Source organism: Protobothrops mucrosquamatus, unplaced genomic scaffold (assembly GCF_001527695.2).
Source record: "Protobothrops mucrosquamatus isolate PMUCROS unplaced genomic scaffold, P.Mucros_1.0 scaffold624, whole genome shotgun sequence".
Taxonomy (NCBI): Eukaryota; Metazoa; Chordata; class Lepidosauria; order Squamata; family Viperidae; genus Protobothrops; species Protobothrops mucrosquamatus.
In genome coordinates this window covers 85,578-110,315 of record NW_015386920.1, presented here as the reverse complement: position 1 = coordinate 110,315, position 24,738 = coordinate 85,578, and the positions used below count along the sequence as shown (strand labels likewise).

At 37.4% G+C, this 24,738-nt stretch overlaps 1 protein-coding gene across 1 annotated transcript in view; it reads right to left on the bottom strand.

Annotated features, from left to right (window-relative positions):
* IGSF3 (immunoglobulin superfamily member 3) overlaps positions 1–24,738 on the bottom strand; it is a gene marked incomplete at its 5' end in the record, with an annotated part of 77,170 nt that overhangs the window by 26,026 nt on the left and 26,406 nt on the right. Inside the window, 4 exons of the mRNA XM_015817718.1 lie at positions 7,434–7,838; positions 12,854–13,255; positions 16,332–16,721; positions 20,208–20,618. Of these exons, the coding sequence (XP_015673204.1) occupies positions 7,434–7,838; positions 12,854–13,255; positions 16,332–16,721; positions 20,208–20,618 (1,608 nt within the window). The remainder of the gene's footprint in view (positions 1–7,433; positions 7,839–12,853; positions 13,256–16,331; positions 16,722–20,207; positions 20,619–24,738) is intronic.

The window sequence follows — 24,738 nt, the reverse complement described above, 5'->3', positions numbered from 1 at the left end:
GGAGTGCATGATCTGACCATGACAAGGGCTCTATAATTATCTCCCCCATTTCCAGATCATTCTGCCACTGGCCAGAGACAAAAATTAGATCCAGTGTATGTCCTCCCGTGTGAGTGGGTGCATGAACTAATTGGGTCAAGTCCATGGTCGTCATGGAGGCCAAGAACTCCCGAGCCACCGCTGACGTTTCGCCCACCGATGGCAGGTTGAGATCCCCCATGACTATAAGTCTGGGGGTGTCAACCGCCACCCCGGCTATCACGTCAGCCAGCTCAGGCAGGGCCGTTGACACATAACAGGGGGCCAGGTATATTATCAACAGGCCCACTTGCACCCCTTGCCCCCACTTCACAAGGAGGGACTCTGCACCGTCTATCTGAGGCACAGTGGCCTCCCTTGGACACAGGCTCTCCCTTATAATGACCGCTACCCTCCCGCCCCTACCCCGGGCCCTCGGTTGATGGAATGCCTGGAAACCCGGTGGGCATAGATCAACAAGGGGAACTCCCCCTTCCATGCCCAACCAGGTCTCGGTGATACCTGCCAGGTCCGCTCCCCCCTCTTGAATAAGTTCTTGAATGAGGGGGGCCTTATTTACCACGGACCTGGCATTGCACAACATCAGCCGATGGTCCCAGGCCTGAGGATCTGAGGTCCCTGGAAGTCGAGTAGAGCCCTGAGGATCGGAGCATGAGATAAGAAAATGAAAATCAAACATAGCTAAAAGCAGATTACATTAATGTACCATTCACTTTATCTTTATGTCTCTATAAATTTCTTTCCTTATAAACTGTTTTTACTTCCATCCACTATTTCTATTTCCTACTTTATAAATCTTATGTTTAAATGTCTCATCTCATTTTCAGGCCCTCATCAGCTCCACATAATCATAACTTTTTCGGATTTCCTTTCTGTCAACTTCTCATATATTTGTTTTGCAGTTAATCCACATTCATTTTTACATAACTAAATCATTTCAACATGTTTTTTCATACTTAATCAGAACTTTTTATTCTATTTTTATTCATTCAATATCCATTCATTCTTGACCCTATCTTTTCTTGTTTTACTACAAACATTTCTTAAAGAACCCATTCCTATTACACTCAACTGTATATTTTTTTCTGATATACCCAATTCTCACTTTTATGTGACAGAATGATTGAATACATGAACATTTTTGGGTCTTTCAACGTACTTTCTTTTCTTTACAATAAATCACTGAGCATTTTTATAAGTATTTGCATGTTTCAATTTTTGTCACCATCACCCCTCATTAGTAAACATTTTATCAATTTACACAAATTAATTTCCTTGCTATAGTTTATACATTTATATTGTTAATTTGCAACTACTTTTCCTTCCCAATACTTTGGTTTTCATACATTATTCAATTACTTTGGTCTATGACACTCCTCGTTGCACCATGCAATCTACATAACGTTCACTGCAAATCATTTGGGTATGTAGACAACATAATATTATCTGCATACAAAAACACATATTTTTTTTTCCTAACCAGCACACTTTTAATGTCAAACATTATAATACATGTTTTTCTTTCTTTCTGCCAAAACATATTTTCTTTTCAACCTTAATTATAATATTCCAGTTTATCTATATTGAGATGTTAAAAAATAAGATTTAAATTCTTGATCTCACATTTTCCTGTCACAAAAATAAAATGTTTTACTTACTCTACAATTTTGTTTCAAAATATTCCAGAATAGATTTGCTTTTTGAGTTACGCTTCCCACAGAACTGGCAGAATCAAGAAAAACTCTCCTGAGAGGATTTTGCTATGTATGCATGAACTGACCTGGAGAAAAGGAGCAATCTATATTTTACAAATGCAGACAGAATGATATACTCAGAAGGGTTTACACATCTTTCTAGATGTAGCTCATTATCCAGAAGAATAAATCTATTCTGTATAAAGTAGATGACCTACTTCTTCCTTCTTCAAGAACAAATATAACAGACTAACAGAGAAGGTACCTCACCTCTCCCCTTCAAACCTTTGTTTTTAGTTTGTTTTAATTTTGCAATTTTAAAACATTTTATATTTATAACTATTATTATATATTGTTTTATTCTGATGTAAACAGCTCAGAGTTGCCTGAATTGCTAGAAGGGCAGCAAATAAGTTTGATAAATAAATATGAAGTTGTTTCAAGTCTGACTATTCTAATTAATCATTTTTTAATGATCATTTGGTTTACATTTTTTTAGTTCTACTGAGTACATTTATACCATTTTAACTTGCAGCAACGAGTATTATAACCTGACTGGATTGTGATTTAAGAACATTAGGGCAATGACTCCCACACAGATAAATGTCTGACCCACAAGCATTAGAAACTAATTACTCCAAAAATTGAGCTACCTGGGAAAATAAAACTGTCTTCTGAGTCAAAAGTTCTAGGTAAACCACCAAAGAGCTGCTGATCTTATCTAATGTACAGCATCTAACTGTTTTGCTCTTTATTTCAGCTTCAATCAATTTGCCTGTTCATTGGCCCATGGCTTTCAATGCCACCTTTATAGATTGAGCAGTCTTTCCATTAGCTATAATCCACATCCTGATGTAGAAACTGAATTTAGTGATTAATTAAGTACCGCTCTTGGCTGTTTTTCAATTATGTCTGGGTTTCCTTATAGATACAGTACCTCATTTTTCTCCACGTATCTAAAACTGGAAAGCTCTTACATGTCTTCCAGCAGGAACTACTACAATTGGATGAGTTAGTGTAGCTATATGGATGTTTACATTTGGAAAGCAAAAGGGCTTCATGACATTTCTGTTCAATGAATTCTAGGAATACTTAAATATTTATCAAATACCGGTACTTGTCAACTTATAATAATGGGTGGGAACATTATTAATTCTGGAATGAATGATGGAAGGTATTTTATTTATCCTGTTACAGTTCTCTGTTCAGATGTATCAAAATATTAGTTAATGGAATACTTAAAAGTTAGTTTTCTAAATTAGAAATCTAGAAATAGATTTTATTCTTACATTTAATTCACTAATGTTAGTTTAGCTTGGGATCTGAGAAACTAGTAACTGATTATTATATTGTGTTACCGATGCACACATTGCCATCTCTGGCCTTTCCTCTTCATTATAATGGGCAGCATTTATATTTTTAGGTCACTGAGCACACTACTTTATTTCCACCAAAGCTGATTTAATTTAAATAGCTGTCTGTAAATTAGAAAGGAAGCCACAAGACTATTTCTCCTAATTAATGTTCTCATGGGGGGGGGGGGGGGAAGTCTTTTTGGAGGCACTAAAGTAAACCACTTGTGGGGCCAGATCTGAAAATGTAGCAAGCAGTGTGAGATTTTGGAAACAGGTTTCTCAAGGTTTCTCTGCTACCTGTATTCTATCTTTTGCTTTAAATCAATCAAATAGTAATAAAGCACATTATATTTATAAACCAATTGCAGTTTAATCTAGTGTGCTTCTTTCAAAGTTAGTTAATTCAGCTATTGCTTAAGTATCAGATATTTTAGAAGTATAAGACAGAAGAGATTTCTTGATCAAATAGATTATTAATATTTAGCAGACATATTTTATACTACACAAACTATGTTGTGGGTTTCTACTCATAATCTGAAGGGGCCTTATAGATTTTCTTATAAAGGATAGAAACATCTACAGGAGCAAAATCAACAAACATTGTCTCTTCATTATTCAAGTAAAAAAACAAGGACCACAAAAGTTCAAAACGGAAACATTTCTTATTTGCCAGTGTAATACTTTTTTCAGCACTTAATGCAGATCATGTTTGAAAACGTAACTGCACTAATATACCTCAAGCCTGTAGCAATCTGATATATGCAGAAATCAGTCAGTGAAGTTCTTTGTTAGAGGTCATACATAAATATTTCTACTCAGTAGTCTGCAATACAGCCATCTGTCATGTGACAGTAGGACCAGGAGTAAGTTTGCTGTCTTTGTTTGAGGCCCTCAGACATATTTACTTCAGCTTGTGTCATGGATCTCAAAATATATTTCAAGAGAGTGAGGTAATCAACAGAACTAATAAATATGGAAAGTGCCATCCTACAATTTCTTCCAAAAACGTTTTGCATGTCTTAATACGACCTCTATTACAAATTCATCATCCTATCTGAATAACTTCAGAATCTTTTTTTTTAAAAGAATGAAGCTGGGGAAGCTTAGACTACTTTATTAACACAGTTGGCTTCCAGGAAAGCAAGAAGATTTAATTTCCTTTGCTTTCAGTAAATGATGTCAGCCATTTTGGATCCCTTTATCGAGAGAAATGGTGATCTCATTTAAATGCAAAGTTGAATTGCTATTGAATGTTACTAACATTATTTTTTCTGTACAGCATTACTTTCAGGGGATCAAAAACTTTCACTTATGTGTAACTGTAGTTTATCATTTTAATCGAACAGAGAAAATATAGTTAGTAGAGGTTGGATTAGAAAATCTCCAAGATCCCTTTTATATTTTGTTATTTTGTATTCTGTATTCAGAAAAAAAAAGGTTATGGAGTATCACATTAAGTTTGCTCATGTTTTTACACCATATTTAATTTGTTTTCTTATATTATAGTTAAGAAGTCATTTCACTGGATTTAGACACTACAAAAAAATGGTAGGAAATACTTCCAATTTTGCGTTTGTGCCCACACCTGAGGTAAGAGGGAAGAACATTAGCCAAAAGCTTTTGCATTGCTAATATTACATTCAACAAGGCGGTTTTCCTTCTGATTTCAATTCTGTAGAGACTATTCCTCATATCCCATTATAGCAGGATCTATTAATATGGTAGATCAGCAAAACATTCTGATTGCCATCTATTTAACAATAGCAAGAACTGAGTCCAATCCTCTTATCTTCTGTAACTTGAATTGCTGAAAAAGGCACCTTGGTAGGCATGAGGGAGCTTTCATGAGAAAGTACTATGAATTTAGTTGAAACACTGAACATAAATTATTGGTCTTAACACTCTTAAAATATATATTTGTTAATTACAACTCAGCATATATTGTTTTGGACTCCTTGGTGCTTTACTGAGCTTAGTGGTTTTCCAGCAAATGTTTTGTTAACTGACTATGTATCCTCTTTAGTGCTAGAAGGATTTTCTCTCTATTTATTTACAGTTGTTTGCTCTGGCAAGGTTTTCTTCAGCATTTGCACTATTACTATCATTACTTTTTTCACTATCCTCAAAGGCCTGTCATGTCAATCTATAGTCAGTAGACTTTGGGATTCTGTTTTCACTAGCATAACCAGTGGTGGGATTCAGCCGGTTCACACCAGTTCGGCAGAACCAGTAGCTAATTTTTTGTTGTCCAGGGAAGCGGCATACAAGCAGAGAACCAGTTGTTCACATATTTGAATCCCACCACTGAGCACAACCCTTTATAACATAGCTCAGTCATCATAGCATGTAACAGGACTCAGCCTGTCTCAGGACTCTGGAGATTGAAACTGACTAGATATAAGTTCTGCCCTACATTATTTATAGCCCTGTACAAAATACAGCAACTTGCCTTTTTGAATTTAAGAACTGCTTGCCAATTACATCTACAACTAGCAATGAAAACTGTGCTAAGCAAAGAGACAAATGCCTATGCTGTTTTAGAAGTGTTAACATCAAGCCCCATTTACAAAATTATACAGTGATTTTAACATCCAACCCTTCTTAGATTCTCCAAGGAGACTGAAAATGGTGTATAAATAGAAGGTAACAGCATCATGAGATTACATACTGAAGAAATACTGAAGTAAAGCATTTGTTTTTGCAACTAAATGACAAAAATTATATGTACCAGACACACATATCAGTGAGACCCAGAAATGAGATTACTATAGCAGATATAATATACTAAAACATTATCCAATTTAAATTAGATGGAATGAGCTAGATAAATAGAATTACTGATTGATGTTGGAATTTAGCCAACATTTTATGCTTGAAGAAATCTTTGAATGACATACTTGTGCATCTTTGTTGAATATAATAACAATTTTGCCCTATAATTTTACTTGTTTACATTTTTGTAAACATACAGATACCTTCTATAATTCCAAACACTAATTTCAGTCTGAAGTATTCCCCATGCAAGGATTTTTTTTTGCTGATTTATATGTTTATATAGGGACCATTCAAATGTGATCTTGCATTTTCTTTTTTAAAATAAAGTTCTATAAGGAAGCTATATAGCAATGCTTTTTTATGACTATGGTCTCAGTATGTTTTGTGAAGTTTTGAGACTTTTTAAAGGAGATAATTTTTTAATCATTATGCAATACCCCTTAGCTGCAAAAATAAGATGCACGAAATACATGTATTCACAAGTGCAAGTATATACGTATGTAGAAGTAGTCTTTGGGTAACAATGGCAATTGGGACCAAGATTGCTGCTGATAAACAATGCGAACATAAAGTGCAATTGTACATAATGACAGCAATCCTGGCAATCTTGACTGCTGTCATAATCCAACGCTGCATAGGTCATTAAATGGGAAGAGACGGGTGTCTCAGGCAACAAGTGGGTGTGTGCAAGCAGGCACTATGGAGTGCAGGTGGGCTGGCAGAAGCCATGCGTGGATTAGAGAAGGCCTGGGAGAGCCATTGGAGGCTGAGGGTGGACAGGAGAGATACTACCGAATACAAGATCCCGGACCTCATGGAAGAAAAGATAGCAAAGGTGATTTGCAACCTTATTTGCCAGTTTCCCTACTGTGTTTGCTTCTAGGAAGCTGGCAGGGAAGGTCACCAATACCAATCAATCACATGATCACAGCGCAATGCTGTAAATGCAAGACAGCCACCTGAACACCTGATTATAATCATGTGACTGCAGGCGTTTGCAACAATCAGAACTTCGAGGACAGGTCATAAGTTATTTTTTTCAGCCTTTGAACTAACTTTGAATAGTCATTGAACAAATGGATATAAGCCAACACCATCTGTACTCAATAATTTATCTTCAGCTTTACACTGAGGGGATGTTTTTCTTCAAAAAAAAACAAACCTGGTCTGAGATATACACTACAGCAAAAGTTGACAAACAGCTGTGAACTAAAAACATAGCTTCAATTCTTTTGAATGCTTTACCTTTAGTTTAGATAGAATTTTCTCTGCTAATTCTGGCGTGCTCTGGAACCCTACTACTTCCTCATGAAGGAGAAAGTGACTAATTCTCTTTAATAGTAACTTCATGGAATTTGAAACAGATTTCTCTTAGATCTCTGAAAGTATATACACTCTTGAGAACACATAAATTTAAATCAGTACCAAGAAATTTAAAAATTGCCACCTTCCATTGATCCACAGGAAAAAAACATTTAGAAACACAAACCTTAAAAATGATGAGTAATTTCAGGCTCTAGAATAGCAAGCTTTCATCCTTAAATCTTTCCAATACTGCCAACATACTTACTAGGTCGTAAGACTCTGATCTCCAACAGATTGGAAGTTCTATCTGCCAATCGGGTCCAGCTGCTATTGTAGTTCTTGCGCCACAGCTCGGCCACACACTGGTATTTGCCTGCTTCTGTGTCACTGGCCCTGCTGATGCTCAGGCGTACATTGTTGCTGGACTCTGCTTTTTCAATGGCTGTTCGGGTTCGGAATCCAACATATCTATCGCCCCATTGAACTCCTCCATCACGAGTAAAAGTGACCAAATCATGAAATTCGGTGCTGCCAGCTGGTTGAAAACGCCAAGTCACCGAAACTGGCACCCAGGAAGGATAGTGTGGCTTGATAATGCATTGTAAGTCAAATGATTCATTATAGGTCACTCCAGGTGTGCGGGAGATGGCTGTAACTGCAAAACCAGCATCTGCCAAAAAATACAATAAAAAACACCATTTAAAACATTAACGAAGTTGATTTAATCTATACATGTTAAGAGACAACCAATTGTCTAACTATAATTCACAGAAAATTGCTGTAACGTATTAGTTACAGTTAACATTTAAAAACTCCAATAGGAAAAGTTGATTTCTAGTACAGAAAGTAATCTCATTCCTGAAATTTAAGGAGAAAAACTGGGCTGGTAGTATTTCAAATGATCTGTAATGAAGCACAACATATTTTGTTTCCAAGTACACTGAAGTTTACATTAAAAATGAAACTTAGTTTTGTTACTTGTAAAACTGTACAGTACTTCTAGATGTGTTGCTTGCACCAAAAAGCATACCTCAGATGTTGGTATTTGTTGTTTTTAAATCTACAATATTGTCTAATATGCAACTCATGGCTGTAGATACTACAAAATCTTTTAACACAACTCTTGAGTATACTGAATATATATTGAGTATATAGGGCTTGATGAAGTGGTGTAATAAAAACAGCCTGGTTTTAAATGTAGGAAAAACAAAAGTAATCATTGTCAATTTCAGAAAAGGCAGACACAGCCATATACCTCTGTGTATTAACAATTCAACTGTGGACACAGTTGTTGCTCAACAGTAAGGCACTGGTGAAGCAGACAGAACAGCGCCTGGATTTTCTGCATCCTATGAGAAGAGCACATCTTCCTTCCCATATGCTTACCACTTTCTATAGAGGGATGACTGAAAGCCTCCTGTTGTATTGTATTAGTGTGTGGTTTGGAGGTATTACTGTTTTGATCAGGAAAGCTGTGCAGAGAGTGGTGAGGATGGCAAAAAAGATTATTGGGAATTCACTTCCTTTTATCCAGGACATAGCATATAAGTGATGCTTGACCAGGATCCGCAATATTGTTTGGGACACTACCCATCCTCTCCATGACGGGTTTTCTTTGTTACTTTCTGGGAAGAAGCTTTGTAGTATCCGAAGCAGAACAACTAGATTCTGTAATAGCTTTATAACATAGTGTCAATCTTGTTAACTTTCAAGATTCTTTTTTTCCACTATGTATTTTAAAAGGTCTGTGATTAATATATATGTATGTGTGTATGTATATATGTGTGTATGTATGTGTGTGTGTATATACAGTATATATATATATATATGTCTCTCTGTGTGTGTAATGTATATGAAAGTATGTGTATGAAGATATATATATTCTTTTGAGAGCAGGTATCAGAATTTCATTTTTTAATGTATGCCAGTGTGTTCACAGAAAAAAATGATAATAAAGGTTATCTTATCTTGTTCTTATATTGTTGCTCCAGAACTGCAAAAGAACTTTTGTACATGCACATCAATCAAGTGTTTCAAGGATTCTAATTTGAGGGCATCATTACAGCAGAGTTCTAGTCTATGTAATTAACAAATGAATAGGTCAAATTTTAGCATTAAAGCCTTTTTGAAATGTATTTAAAGATTTAGAGGCAAAAAAGAGATTAAATGAGGAAGGAAAAACTAATATTTTCCTTCTCTTTCTATGTTGACTAGAGTTCATAGAAGACAATCAGAAATAATACTGGACATAGATTTTGGATGCAATTGTTGGAAATTCACATTCAAGAGGCACTTTTTTAGTACAGAAGGCATGACTCCCTTCACACACTAGTGCCTTAACTGAAGCTAAGAATCAATTTTATAATGTCTTAGTGAAAGAATTATGCTTACCCAACAGATTGCAGGAATGAATTTTGCTTATCTAATAAACTCCCTTTTTACGACCTTATAATAGACCTCTTGATTTTAAAAAAAGTTTAGAATGGCAACCCCTCTGTTTGTACTAACTTTGTACTGAAACACTTTTTGAAATATCAGATTTTACATTTTTTGTGCTTGCTTGCTTTATACTAGGAAGTAAATAGTACAGATAGTCCTCCCCTACCAACCACAAACGGGGGTGGCAACTTTGTTGCTATGCACAATATCAAGTGACTGCACCAAACTTAGGCCAGTTCCATTGCAGTAGTTAAGCAAATTACCATGTGTCATTAAGCATGATGTCACATGACCACAACTTGCAATTTCCTAACAGCTCCCCCATTGACTTTGTTGGAAGCTGGTTGTGAAGGTTGAAAATGGTGGCTCTTGACAGTTGTAAACTTAATTTTTTGGTGCTTATAACTTTGAATGCTCAGCAGAAGCAGAGCTAGATACCAAATGAGCTTAAATTTTTGCTTCTCTCCCAGCTATGGATTTAATTTTTTCTGGAAAACTCTGTGGCATGTAAATAATTTCCCTATGCCTCTCTAAGAATCAAAGCATCACTTCACTAGAAATTCCTTAACGCTATGTTGTATTGTCTTTCTCTTCTCCAGCCATCTTGGATTCTGAGCTTTACAAGATTAACATTATTTATTTTTTTATTCTCTGCCTTAACTTTTTCCTCACTGGGTAACGTAATATATTCTCAATGGCTAGTCAATCTTGCTAGCTGTAAAATATGTAATTTATTGATAAAATAACATAGTATAGACTTGATAATCCCCATACATAGGAGAAAGCTCATATTTTGGAATGATGCTTAATTTGGAGATAACTTTTTGGAATTAGAATTGATAAAATAAATTAATAAATTTTAACCAACTCAGATAGGTTGAGCATACCATTTTGGTAGCTGAATGTGAAGGAAACTTATGTAACCTTTTGCTGAAGATGGAAGATGAGGATGCAAAAATGTGGTCTGATACTTAGTATTAAAAACAGACAAAACCAACCCAATGCATAGTAGCGAGGTAATAGTAGAAATAATAACAGCTTTTTTCCTGTCTCAACAATGCATAAGAATCATGATTTTATATTAGTAAAATAAATAAAACTTGCTTTTTGAGACAAAGGTTACACAGATATAAACAAAACAAAATTTGTACAGAACACTACCAAGTTACACGATATTAAGGTCACAGTCTTCCAAGACATAACAAATGGTTGTGAAAGTCAGACTATCAGAAAATCTGGATAAAGAAAAATTGTTGCCTTTAAATTGGTTCAGGAGAAAATTGTTGGAAATATAGCCTGGCAGTAATTATTGGACAGCAAGAAAAAACATTCAATAATAAATAAGGCAAAGGCAGAAACCAGACTAGAAGCACCAATAATGAAGCATAAGCATAAGTTTTTCGGCCATAGAATGCAGAAGCAAATCTTTGAAAAAGACCCCAATGGTTGAAAAAGATATAAGGCAATAGAAAAAAATACTGGTAGAAATGAGATGCTAGATACTAATGATAATAAAAATGATGGCAGAAAAAATGGTCATGAGCTTACCTGAAGTCAAAGAAAAGGTTACTGATGGACAATTCTGTTGCCCATCAAGTCATGAAGATTTATAAATATTTGAACAACTGAACTAATTTTGGATAACACAGTAAGACTGGAGTCATTCCAAAACAATACAAGCACTTACAAGGAAACAGGATAAAAAAAGAGGGGAAGGTGACTTAAAACTCTTACAATCCCGTGAGGTTGTGCAAATGCCAGATAGCCAGCTTCTCAGTTTTTCTATGCCTGTCTAGGAATCAAAAGTTAAGTATAGCATTAGAGATTAAGGTCAAGGAAAACCAGCTTATGGAACAAGGATTCTGCATCAGTATCTCCTATTAATTCTCTCTTGTCTCTATCATCTGTCCTACCATTATAAAAGAAACATGGGTTGGGAGTTCTGCTCTTTCACACCTGCAAGTAAGCATGATCTAGAAATGTAAAATCCCCAAAGAATATTCAGACAAAAAAAAATCTAACTTAGATTTTTACAAGAAAATATCACTCAAATAATTTATATCACTCAAATAATTACTTTCCTACAAATACTTAATCACCAACACATGGCAAGGAGAATTCTACTAGGACTTAAGAAAGTTCATGACCAACAAACTTGGCCCTATCTGCCACAGAAAATAAGATGGTTAAACATTGAAAAAGTACCAGAACAAATAGACTATTATCTATTTTTAAGACAAACTTCCATCTCTTTCCCCAAGTATACTAGCAAGCAATTGTGATATATGTGCTTAAAAGAACCATGCGTTATTATAACATTTTTTGCTTCAGAACTTATTATCTGAAAAAACTATTTTAAGCATTTAAGAGTAATGTATATATAGTTTGGAGCATAAAAAAATGAAGGTTTACTGGGTTATTTTCCCCAGAAGAGTAAAACAGATGATGCAAAAATGATAACACTGAGTTTTATGTTAACTGCCTGTGTATGTCCTAAACAAAACCATATAGTTACTAAATGATTTGGGGACAAATATTTATTGTTTTAACAATAAAATGAAAGATCATTATATATGTTGCCTTAAACTCCTTAGAGGGAAGGGAGGATTTAAATGCAGTGATAAAAAATAGAGCTGAATAATCTGTTCAGTCCATTCTTGATCGTTAAGAGGCATGCCTGGACCTGGAGGTTCTTAGCCATTCTAGGTAGACCAGATCCAAGAAGTCAATTCCACAGGAAAGCTAAAACTGCTTGTATTGAGACTTGCTACAATAACAGAATCTTGCAAGTCCAATTATGTTGTATTTCCTCTGCCTACTAACAGTTCAGTAAATTAGGGAAGTGTCTGCTAAGCTACTTCCAAATCTTATTTGACTGTTGCAGATTTAAAATATGCTTTATTCCTTTTTGATTGGCACCAACTTCGATATCTCTACCAAAGTCATGTTTCTTACTTTCTTTACTCTACAATCCACAAAAGTAGGAAGTGCCAGAATGAAAACTAAATTTGATTTCACTGAACTGATATTAAGTCAAAGCAATTATTATATAGTTAATATTAGTTTTCATATATGCAATCAATTTCCCTTTTAAATTTCCCTTTTAAAACACTGGAAGTCACAAGGTAACAGCTTATTTGTAACAACTCCAAGGCCGCACACAAAGTTTTGGGGGAATGTTGATTAGATACATCTGACTTAAGCTGATGACTGTTATGTAATAACTGGTGGCACTGTTATACTTACCTAGTGCAGTGATAGCTACTGCTGAGCCATTATGTCGCTCTCCAATCATCTGCCACTCCCCATCCAGCCTACGTGTCCATTCTGTAATACGACACTCATAATGGCCCTCATCTGCCTTGATGCTGTTAAAGATCTCAAGCGTGAAGGATCCAGGCCGTATCTGCTCCATTTGGATCCCCCCATAGCTACTGCGCTCGACATAAGAGGGACCAGGACGAAGGGTTCCATCCCGGTCAAGTTGTATAATGTCACTGCGACGGTTCTGCTTATCCACAAGTTGCCAAGTGACAGATAATCGGTTTTGGGGTCTAAACCCAGTGCGAACAGTGCAACCAAATCTCAGACTCTCCCCTTCTAGAACGTTTGTGGCATTGTTGGATACTTCTATTGAAATATTGGTTTCTGCAGTAAAGGAGAACATATGTGATTACAATCAGGACTATGTGGGATAACCCATACATGCATATTTCTTCATACAGAAATATAACATGTGACCCAACAATAAGAGGATATATTTGGAAAATTATTTCAAAATTGAGCTAATTGAAAAAAAATCACTTTCATGCTGGAAACAGCTTTTGAATTTTAAACTGCGTATCCTTGTATTATCCCCCAGTAGAGGGATTTATTTTATTCTTATTATTAAGTAAAATAATTGTATAATATCTGTCCTGCATCTCCTGTTTCCCTTTTCAACTACTTAAGGTAAGAAGAATCCATCTTATGAACATCCTTACTACCTGAGAGTTAAGAATGGCAAATGCACAAACTTGTTTAAACCAGTCAGCACAACTCCTGCTTTTCCACATTTCACTGGGTTTTAAAATGTTCAAGTTACAATAGAAAAGATATTTCTTCAGTTTTCAAACTCCAGATTTATTTGCCCTGCAGGAATCCTATTATTTCCACTGCAAACATAGACCTCAAAAGTGAGCTAAAGGGGAGTAAGTGAAAAGAAGAATGAAGCTAAGGGAAGTGTTCAGTTCTGTTTACCAATGAGAGACATTTTTATCAACTGTTTTAAGGAAGGATATGTAATACAACAAAATAATAAAAGCTGGTTATTGTTTTTCACTGTTGTGTACATCTATTCTCTTTTAAGAGGCATAATACAGAAAGAACAGGATAGAATAGAAATTAGTGTCTACTGCTTCTGTGGTATTTCTTCAATTAAAAAACAAACCATTTTCTAAAATTGTTCTAAAATCATGTCTGTCCTGTATAAGTTATCAGATATAATTTCCATTCATATAACATCCAGATTCAGATTACAGTAATAATTGTAAGCATTATTTACAGTAATCTATGAATATATTGATACTAAGTACTAAATCTATTTAAAGCCGATACTATATTGCTTAAGATAGATAGATAGATAGATAGATAGATAGACAGACAGACAGACAGACAGAGTCTGTGTATGACCAACTTACAAATACCATTGTTAACTAAAGAAATACATTACTGATATAAATGTTTCATCTTCAAAGCACTTTAGTAGGATAAGATGGGTCCAAGTAAATTTAAAATATGTGGAACACAGCATTTACTTGAAACTAGTTTTTTTGAAAGTAAAGTTTTCAGAAAAGTACACATTATGCCTTCAAATTCTGAAAAGATCAAACTTAGATTTATTTACTAATTTCCTTGTTATAATCAGGAAAAGAAGCCAAAGCATCAGAAAAAGGGAGAGGGAGAGTCTGCTTTGGATCTAAACAAAAATATGATGCTTGTGACGTAGGGACAAAAGAATTCTAAGTCAAGGTTCCAAAGAGGATCTTTCTTCTATACATATTTCAAAAATTAAGTTCTGGAGACATGTGAAAGGAACGGAAGATGGAATTCAATAATTAATCAGTGCCAACCTAATATCCTTAAGAATACAATAACCTTACTATATCACACCAAAAGCTCATCAAGTCCAACATACCCTAAGACAGGGATCAACAGATGCATTCAGGAACTTATACAAGTTCAGATGGTTCTTTCCCCTCATTATACAAGTCTTGAGATAATTCTGATTTGCTTCCAAAAAGTTTGCTTGGAAGGGTAGCATAAGTCTTCTACTCTTTCAAAAACAATATAGAATGCAGAAGCAAAAATACTCTTTGTATGGATATGCTACAGTCTGAAATATTTTTCTGAAGCATGGATTACTCTGCAAATAAATTTATAATTTGATGGTACAAAGCACTATTACACAGGTAATCCTCAGTTAACAGCCATTATTAGGACCAGCAACTCCATTGCTAACAAAGGGATTATAAAGCAAAAACAAAATGTGACTGCACTGACCTATGACAGCAGTTGTGACAATTCCAATTGTGGTTGTTAAGTGATCCCTGCAAGAGGGATCTTGGAGTCCTGGTGGACATTCATTTAAATATGAGCCAGCAGTGTGCTGCAGCTGCCAAAAAAATCAACACAGTACTAGGCTGCATTAACAGAGGGATGGAATCAAGATCATGTGAAGTGTTAGTACCACTTTATAATGCCTTGGTAAGACCATACTTGGAATATTGCATCCAGTTTTGGTTGTCACAATATAAAACAGATGTTATGAGTCTAGAAAGAATGCAGAAAACAGCAAGAAAGATGATTAGGGGACAGGAGGCTAAAGCATATGAAGAATGGTTGCAGAAATTGGGTATGTCTAGCTTAAAGGTCATAGGGTTGAAAAGGACTTGGGGTGACATGATAGCACAAAGAAGAGGGGTTCAACTTATTCTCCAAAGCACCGAAGGCAGGATAAGAAGCAACGGATGGAAGCCAATCAAAGAGCAAAGCAACCTAGAACTAAGGATAACAATGAATCAGTGGAACAACTTGCCTCCAAATGTTGTGGGTGCTCCAACACTGGAGATTTTTAAGAAGGGATTGGACAACTATTTGTATGAAATGTTATAAGCTTTCCTGCTTGAGTAAGAGGTTGGACTAGAAGACCTCCAAGGTTCCTTTCAATTTTGTTACTCATGAATGGACATTGAATGTCATGTCACCTGACTATGCCTTGCTAATTCTCGCCAATTTCCTCATTAACTTTGCTTGTTGGCAGTGAAAGTCACAAATGGCAATCTTGTAACCACAGGATGCTGTGACTGTTATAATTTTACACCAGGTGCTAAGTATCCAAATTGTGATTACACGACTGTAGGGCTACTGTAATGGCTACAATTTTAAAAACTATCCATACATCTTCTCATTCACAGCCATGGGTAACTTTGAATGGTTGCTGAATGAGTGGTTGCTAAGCGATGTCTACTTGATTTATGAATTTATTTGCTATAAAATGCTTGGAGCTTTGTAGGCGAAGTGGCATATATATTTTCTCAGTTAAAATGAATCTAGGTTCCTCTGCAGACTTCACTCAACATAAGCTAAGAATCAGCCCATTAGCTGCTTGTGTCCTAATCATCATAAACCTACTCAGGTCCCAGAACCCACACAATCAATAGGAGCAAAGAGGATTTCTGCTTACTAAGGGGCAGCACTGTAATAGGTGTGTTCTTTGGCCGTTTGCTTTCTCCATCAATAAATTCACCAGTTGTCGTCTTCAATCGCTCTGTCACTCGACAGTTATATTTGCCGCTGTCTTCCAATCGGAGTCGGTAGATTTTTAGGATATAAATGCTGTCACTCTCTTTGGCCACTTTCAGTTGTCCCAAGGCTTCTCTCTGGGCAAATTCATTGTTAAGAACTGGCACAGCATTAGCAGCAAAAGTAGCAATGAGAGAACTATTGAAGGCCCAAGAGATGGAGAAATACCTCTTTGCAACATTTTGTACTTCCAAAATGCATCTGAATTCCACAGGTTCCCCCACTATGTATGTCCGCTTCTCTGTTTCTAGTCGAACGTTGATATCCATATCTAGAAGAAATAGAACAAACAATACATACACATAACACACATACAAACCAATGAAACTGTATCACAGCCTATACAAATATGAAAGAGCTAACAAACTTAGATTAATAATATTAAGAAATTATTATTTGAGGATGGTTTTAAACATACTATACGTATTAACAATTCTGCCTCTTCCTGGATTTTAACTTCATTTCCAAAAGCTATGTTTTTGTTTTCTCTTTCATCTTTATTATCCATAGAAAAGCACAATATATATGTGGTACAATTAGATACTAATTTTTTGCAAAATAATAATCTGCTAGCTACTTACATGCTAACAGATTGAAGGACTATACCAATTTATATTGTATCAATTCAAGAATTGAATTGTATAATACCTGTGTTTCCCCCAAAATAACCCAAGGTCTTATATTTATTTTTGATCCAAAAGACCCATTAGGGCTTATTTTTGGGGGTGTCTTACTTTCCAGGCAAAGGCAAAAGGAGGGGGCAGGGCCATTGTGGGTGGGGTGGCAGGCAGCAGGCCCGCTGGAGGACCAGATTGGAAGGCGGGACTGAGCATAGGAACTACAGAGTTTTGCATGGTACAAATGAGGTAGAAGATACTGTTACCACACCAAAGCCATTTAGTCCGAGATGAGCAGTGAATGTGGTTTCAGCTTTTACACTGTCCCTTGACTAGAAAGGTGGAAATAGGTAAATGAGGAGGTAGTAATGGAAGGAAGGGGGTGGGGTTAGGTTTGCATGCTGGGAAGGCCGGGAGAGAACTGAATTGCTGAGGTTTTGAGGCAGAATTGGAAAGAAGCACGGGGAGCTTGGGCTGTGCTAAAAAAAAAAAGGGGAGCAATCCCTGAATTATACCCTTTCTAGTCAAGGGAGAGTGTAAAAGCTGAATCCATACCTGCTAGCTACTTACATGCTAACAGATTGACTAAATGGCTTTGGTGCGGTAACAGTATCTTCTACCTCATTTGTACCATGCAAAACGCCGTAGTTCCTGTCCCTCCTCCTCCAGCCTCCCCCGGCTCCCTCACTTCTCACACGAGAGATGTCAAATTGTCCACGCCTACCCCCCATCCGCCGGGCAACCACACAGCTAGGGCTTACTTTTGGGGTCGGACTTATATTAGGCCCACCCCAAAAATCAAGCCAGGTCTTATTTTCAGGGTAAGTCTTATTTTCAGGGAACATGCTCTCTTAAAAGAGTTTTTATTAGCAATGTTCTCTACTTCAAAATTTTGGCTTGTTACATAAGTAAACAGTTTGTATTAATTTATGTACTGAATACATCAAAAGACTAGAAACAACTGCTGTGATTTATTCTAAATAAGCAATTCCTACCAAAACTACTGACTGATGAGCCAAAAACAGGACATCACCATTTAAAAAGAACCACAACATAGGACAACAACAACACAGGGTAAAACATAGCTTAATAAAGGCACTGAAAAGAGTAAATGAACATTTTATATGAATATTAAGGTATTTTCATTTATATGAAAAACAATCATAAAAAAACTATGAACCCCTTTAATATATAGAAACTGTATATAGAATATAGAAATGCTAACTGCAAAGAAAAGAAAAAAGGTGCATGTACAATGTACAATAAAGAATACTCCCCATTTTGTAGGTTTTCATAAACTGTGTTGTACAGAAATTTAAATATCCTAAAGCAAGGCAATATATTTTGTAACACAATGAGGCAACCTGAGGCTTATCAGATGTTTTGGATTCCAATAGTAATTAGCTCCTGAGGTCCTACGCTATAAACCTGCTAGCAAACTATTAATGGGCTTTTGCAAGTGTCATGAATTAGCATCAACCAGAGCTAGTCCATCTTAAACAGTCTCTCTATGCTTTTACTTGATTTGGCATTGTTATATTAAGTCAGCAGGTAGCTAACACCTACTCTGACACTTACCAGAGGAAGTCAAAGAGGCTGATCAAATGGTCCAGTTAAAGGAAGTGTTAGTGTAGCTGACCACTGTGGCTTTGTAATTGCTGAAAATTTTTGCAAGTGAGCCCATTATTGGAACAAGGAAAGGTAAAGTGGCATTTAGCTTAAGCTACGGTCAAGAATGCTCAGGTAAAGGTGCAGAGGTAAAAAATTCATCATTGGCATGTTAAAAAAACATACCCAGAAGTGGAGACTTTAACTAAGTAAGTGTTTATTATGGGTTGCTAGCCTAAATTGTGCATGTCTTCAATAAATCAAGACCAAATGAAAAAATGTCAGGAAATTATGATATACTAATATGGCTTAATAGTATAAAAACAGCTTGTTAAGTATCAGACTTGCTTGATTTGGACTTGGATCCCAAGCATTATTTCTGCACAGAAATAAGTGTTGAACCTCAAATTCCTCTCTCAGAATGATTACTGGCTCGAATTGTGCTAAGTAAAATGAACCCAGTATGGGACTAAGCCATCACTCCAACCAGTATGATCATTTGCAAGAAATTATGGAAGTTATAATCAAAAACATTTGAAGAATCAAGTTGCACTCCAATTTTACAATAAATAAAAAATTATTCTATCTTTGATATAAAATATTCTATATATGCAAGAACATATTCATACTAGTAAGGTTTATACACTTGCATTGCCAAATCATTTTCTATAAAACTTTCTCTAAAGAACTACATTTTCTTTTCAGTCAAACAAAAGTTCTCTTACAGTATTCCTGCTTATCATTTAGTGCTAGGACACCTTCAGCTGAAGAGGATTTTTGGGGTATCAAAATGTAAAAGTACACCTTCATTCCCAACAGTAATGGTCACAGAAATTTCTAAGGGGTTTCTGACCAGATGGTGGTACAGTAATATTGTAGAAATGGAAGTATACAGTATATGGTACCATATAGTATAGGTTCTACGCTTCCAACCACTACTTTACGTAATAGTCCTGAAAACCTTTTGGTAGTAATATAGTGGTCAACATTAACGAAGGATGCAAAGTCTGTGAAGCTCCTCCTAATAAAATTACACTGTCTAACCCAGTGGTGGTGAACCTATGGCACGGGTGCCAGAGGTGGCACTCGAAGCCCTCTCTGTGGGCACACGTGCCATTGCCCCAGCCTTGCCTCCCCCCGTGACCCCCTCCTCTCCAGCAGCCCCCCTGAAGGAGAGTCGCCCTCGAGCGTGGCCCACATGGAGCAGCACAGCCAAGGACATGGCAGCCAGGCAGCATAGACAAGACTCTGCCCTCACACCCCATCATGCAGTTGATGCTGCAGGGCGAGGGCAGAGGGTGTGGCCACCCATAGCGGTGCTGGGCTGCCTGGGCGAACTGTGGCGGGCCCTGGAGGCTGTGAGTGGTCCTGTGGGCAGGCGGGATGGGGGATGGGGGGAAGAGCGGAGGCGGGGCGGGGGGTGGAACAGGGGCGGGGCCAGTTTTTGGGCACTCGATCTCTAAAAGGTTCACCATCACTGGTCTAACCTAAATCCCCTGATCCCAAAAATGAATTTTTTTTGGCACACTAACCTGTTCCTTCCACATAGACCATAGTGCTCTCCGACTGCTTGCGTGTCACAGCGTACCAAGTGCCATCAGGATCCTGAATCCATTCGGCTGCCTCACAATAAAACTCGCCTTCATCAGAGGACTGAAGATTGTAGATAGTAAGCTTAGATTCAGTCTCGCCTACTTTATCAAGACGGACATCTCCACTTGCATGGCGCTGGATGTATTCACTTCCCGCACGCAGTACAAAATCTTTACTGAGAGAAATAACTTCCACAAGAGGCTCATCTGCTTTCTGACGATACCAGGCAATGGAAATGTGGCTGTGCTGTTCAGTATTCTTGGTAATCTCACACTTTAGCTCCAGAGAATCATGTTGTACTTTCTTTAGAGTCTGGGTTTCTGAAGTTACTCGTAGGGAGTCAGGAATAACTGCAGTGAAGAAATGAAAGAAAGGAATATAAATACATGCATATTGATAATATTTGCTTTGTTTGATCATGCAAAGCAGCATTAGTTGACTCGAAAAGCAGATTCTGCACCTGCAGGAAAACACTAGAATAGTAAAGGTGATGAAGAAGATATTCATAGTTGTATTTATGTTCCTACCAATATTGCAGAATAGATCAAATAGAAATTAGAAACAAATAATATTGTTACTTTCTGCAGTATAGAGAGCAAAGTCTCCTTGATGGTCTCTGAGCATGGTTGTTTTCTCGCAAAACCAATCTGCAAATCTGCCAATGTCTTCTTTCAATTTGCAGTGTCCAAGGATTTATCACAAAGAGAGCTTGGTCTAGTGCAGGGGTAGGCAACCTTGGCTCTTTTATGACTCGTGGACTTCAACTCCCAGAATTCCTGAGCCAGCACAGCTGGCTCAGGAATTCTGGGAGTTGAAGTCCACGAGTCATAAAAGAGCCAAGGTTGCCTACCCCTGGTCTAGTGGTTAAGGCACCAAGCTAGAAAATGCAAGACCACAAGGTCTAGTCCCACCTTAGCCATGAAAGCCAGCTGGGTGACCTTGGGTTTTCACTCTCTCTCAGCCCAACCCATCTCCCAGGGTGGTAATTGTTTTGAGGAAAACAGGAAGACAGTGTGTTGGATAATGTTCGCTGCCTTGAGCTATTTACAAAATAATAAAGGTGGGATACAAACAAACAAATCAAACATCACCCGGATATAAGTTGCCCTTCTAACAGCAATGCTATAATGTGATTTTCAGTGAAACTGTCAGGAAAACCAATGCTAAAATCACAATTAATTCTACCACCGAAGGAGGATGACATTATTATTCCTTCTCTGCTACATGAGTATCAGTCCTGCCTCACAGAACAACGTAGATCAACACAGAGCACATCGTCACAGATGCATACAAACCCAAAGGCTCTGTGAATATGATTCAAGTGAAACGATGTATCACAAAAACTCAATAATTACTATTTAAACTTTAGATGAAACTTTAACAAAACAGATGGTGAAAATATACTCTTGCAACCTGGCCAAGGAAAACGGGCACATCAGCACAGCCGCCTGGAGGAGGAGGTAAGCACAGCTGGGTGCCCCCTCAGGGAAGTGGGGCTGGACTGGTTGGGCTGCAGGGTCCTGGTGCCCTGGGAGTTTGAGGGCTGGGTGCTTACCCTCTGCTTCCCAGGGCTCTGGGCAGCCGCCACTGTCCGGGAGTCCCTCGTGCGGCCCAAGAGGGACAGCGAGGCTCCTCCGGTGGACCATGCTCTGGTGCCTACCCCAGTCCCACCCCCCTCCACCAGCGACCTCCGGATCCCCCCACAGCCCCACCTGCACCCCCCACAGGCACCCCATAACCTGAGCAACATTGCGCCTGGCCATTGACTTCGCTTGTCAAAAGATTGCAGAAGGGGATCACATGATCCTGAGACACTGTGAACGTCATAAGTATGAATCAGTTGTCAAACATCCGAATGTAAATCACATGATCCTGTTGATGCTGCAACAGTCATAAGTGTGAAAAATGGTCATAAGTCACTTTTTTCAATGCCATTGTAACTTTGAAAAGTTGTTAAGCAAACTGTTGTAAGTTGAGGACTACCTGTACTTTATCACTTTTTTCCTTTTTTCCCCAGTCATCAAGTTTTGATATCTTGCTAGGTGACTGGGGGCATTCGAATATTGCCATACCCTAAAAGTGGTACAATCTGTGAAAAGGTTGAAAAGCCCTGTTCTAGATATGTCAGAGAAAGACCACTCAAACTCTCCACCAAGTGGAAGTTTTATATCACTTCCTTAGAGAATTAGCTGAGGAGAAGGATAATTCCTGCTTCCTTAGACTTTCCTTTGTAAAATTAAATTAAATTAAATTAAATTAAATGCACACATGGTTTTGTGTTAGCTACCGATATAGCAGATCTAAGTTTAAACAAATTGATTTCATCTAATCTAATACACCACCATCTGTTTCTAGGAATGTTTATAATGCATTACATTCTGAACTCAAAAATTGGCTTCTTAAATTCCTGAAAATGTTACTGAAATACAAAAATAGAGAATATCAACGAAATATAAAAATATAAAAATGAAGAAACTTGAGTACTATGTGAACATGAGTTGGGATTTTTCTTCCGTTAATGGTGGCTTAACAGTTTTTTATTATCCTTTATTTAAAAAGTTAAACTGTTTAAACTAAATAATTTCTGATAAAAATCAGTGACATAATATTGCTTTTTAGCAAAAATTTCAGTTAATTTTCTCAATTATAAAAATATTTATAGCAGAGATTGTGTAATGTATAACAAGAGTGAGATGAATTTCACAGCTATTGTTACTGGGAGAGGAACTCTTTTATCTTTATGAAATGAGATATAATTCTCAATTATTTCTATGGTTCTTGTAAATGATACTAGAACACTCATTATTTATTAGATTTTCAATGAAGAATAAAATGGGGTTTTGTTGGCTGCTGCAGAATAATACCACAGATCTGTCCTCTGGTTATAACAGCATCCTAGTTTGTGTTTATTAATTGTGTCAAATGATTAGGATGAAAGAAGTACATCTGTCAAAGTAATTGGATATGGTCAAGCAACTGAGGAAAAAGGGCTGGTGGCATGTACTGAACATTTATTTTCAAGATAGGAAACTAGGTCAGCTTTCTGACTCAAGGCCATAAATCCTCCTCACATGATATTAAAAGGCATTTGCCATGATTCACAAACTCACTTAAGACAGTTAACTAACTGTATAGTATATTATTCACAAGAATGAACAAGAATCTGATCCTGTTTTAAATACATACACATTTACACATTTACACACACACACACACAGAGAGAGAGAGAGAGAGAGAGAGAGAGAGAGAGAGAGAGAGAGGGAGAGAGAGAGAGGGAGAGAGAGGGAGGAATGAGAGACGAGGAGGAAACATACAGTAGCTTCTCTGAAATAATTTAGTTTCAGGTCGTACAGAGAAAGAAGGAACAACACAACTGTATATTGTATATCATCATTAAGCTGCATCTGCTGCAAAACTGGCTAACACTGCCAAATTCAAAAACCAAATATGCTTTTTGGAAACTAGTGTAAAAACTTTGGAGATACTTTCTTTCAAATAAAAATACTTATTGGAGAACAAGACTAGAAATACATACAGGTGTTCTCAACTTACAACCATTCATTTCAGATGATGCCAATCACCTTGAATCTTTTGCAGGCTTAGAAGGAGCATTTAAAAGTACCGTATTTTCCGGCGTATAAGACGACTTTCTAAACCCTGAAAATCTTCTCAAAAGTCAGGGGTCGTCTTATATGCCCAGTCGTCTTATACGCCGGAAAATACGGGTATTCTATTTTATTCCTTTACACATGTGGTTTGGCATATTACTCATCAAGTTTTCTCTCCCCCCCCCTCTCGCTCAAACTCTATATTTTAACTGGAAAAGTTGGGGGTCGTCTTATACGCCCAGTCGTCTTATACGCTGGAAAATACGGTACTGGACTTCCCACAAAGGTCCAAGAAAACATCAGATAAATCATCATTCTACAGAACAGAAGAAGACAAGGACAGAGCGGCCCTCAGAAATTTAAAAAAGGATCAGACTATCAGCATCATACTAGAAGACAAAGGCTGAACCATGATTATTATGAACAGATCACAGTATTTGCAAAAAGCAAAGGAATTATTCCTGAGAATGCATTTGTTCATATAACTGAATGTTTCAATAAAATAGTCAAAGTTTAAAGCAAATTATTAGCAGAAGTAAAATATTACCTCAAACTTCAGGGACACAGATGTCCATTTTGCAATTATGCAAGTTACCGTATTTATTGGCGTATAACACGCACTTTTTCCCCCTGAAAATAGGGGGCAAATGTGTGCGTGTTATACGCCGATATAAGCTCTCCGCTGCCCGGCCCCACCTCGGCCCGGGCAGCCACGGCCCTTCCCCGTCCTCCTGCTGCCGCTGCCGCCGCGGCCCTTTGCCACCCGGCCCCACCTCGGCCTGGGCAGCCGCGCCCCTTCCCCATCCTCCTGCTGCCGCTGCCGCCGAGCTCTCCGCCGCCCGGCCCCACCTCGGCCCGGGCA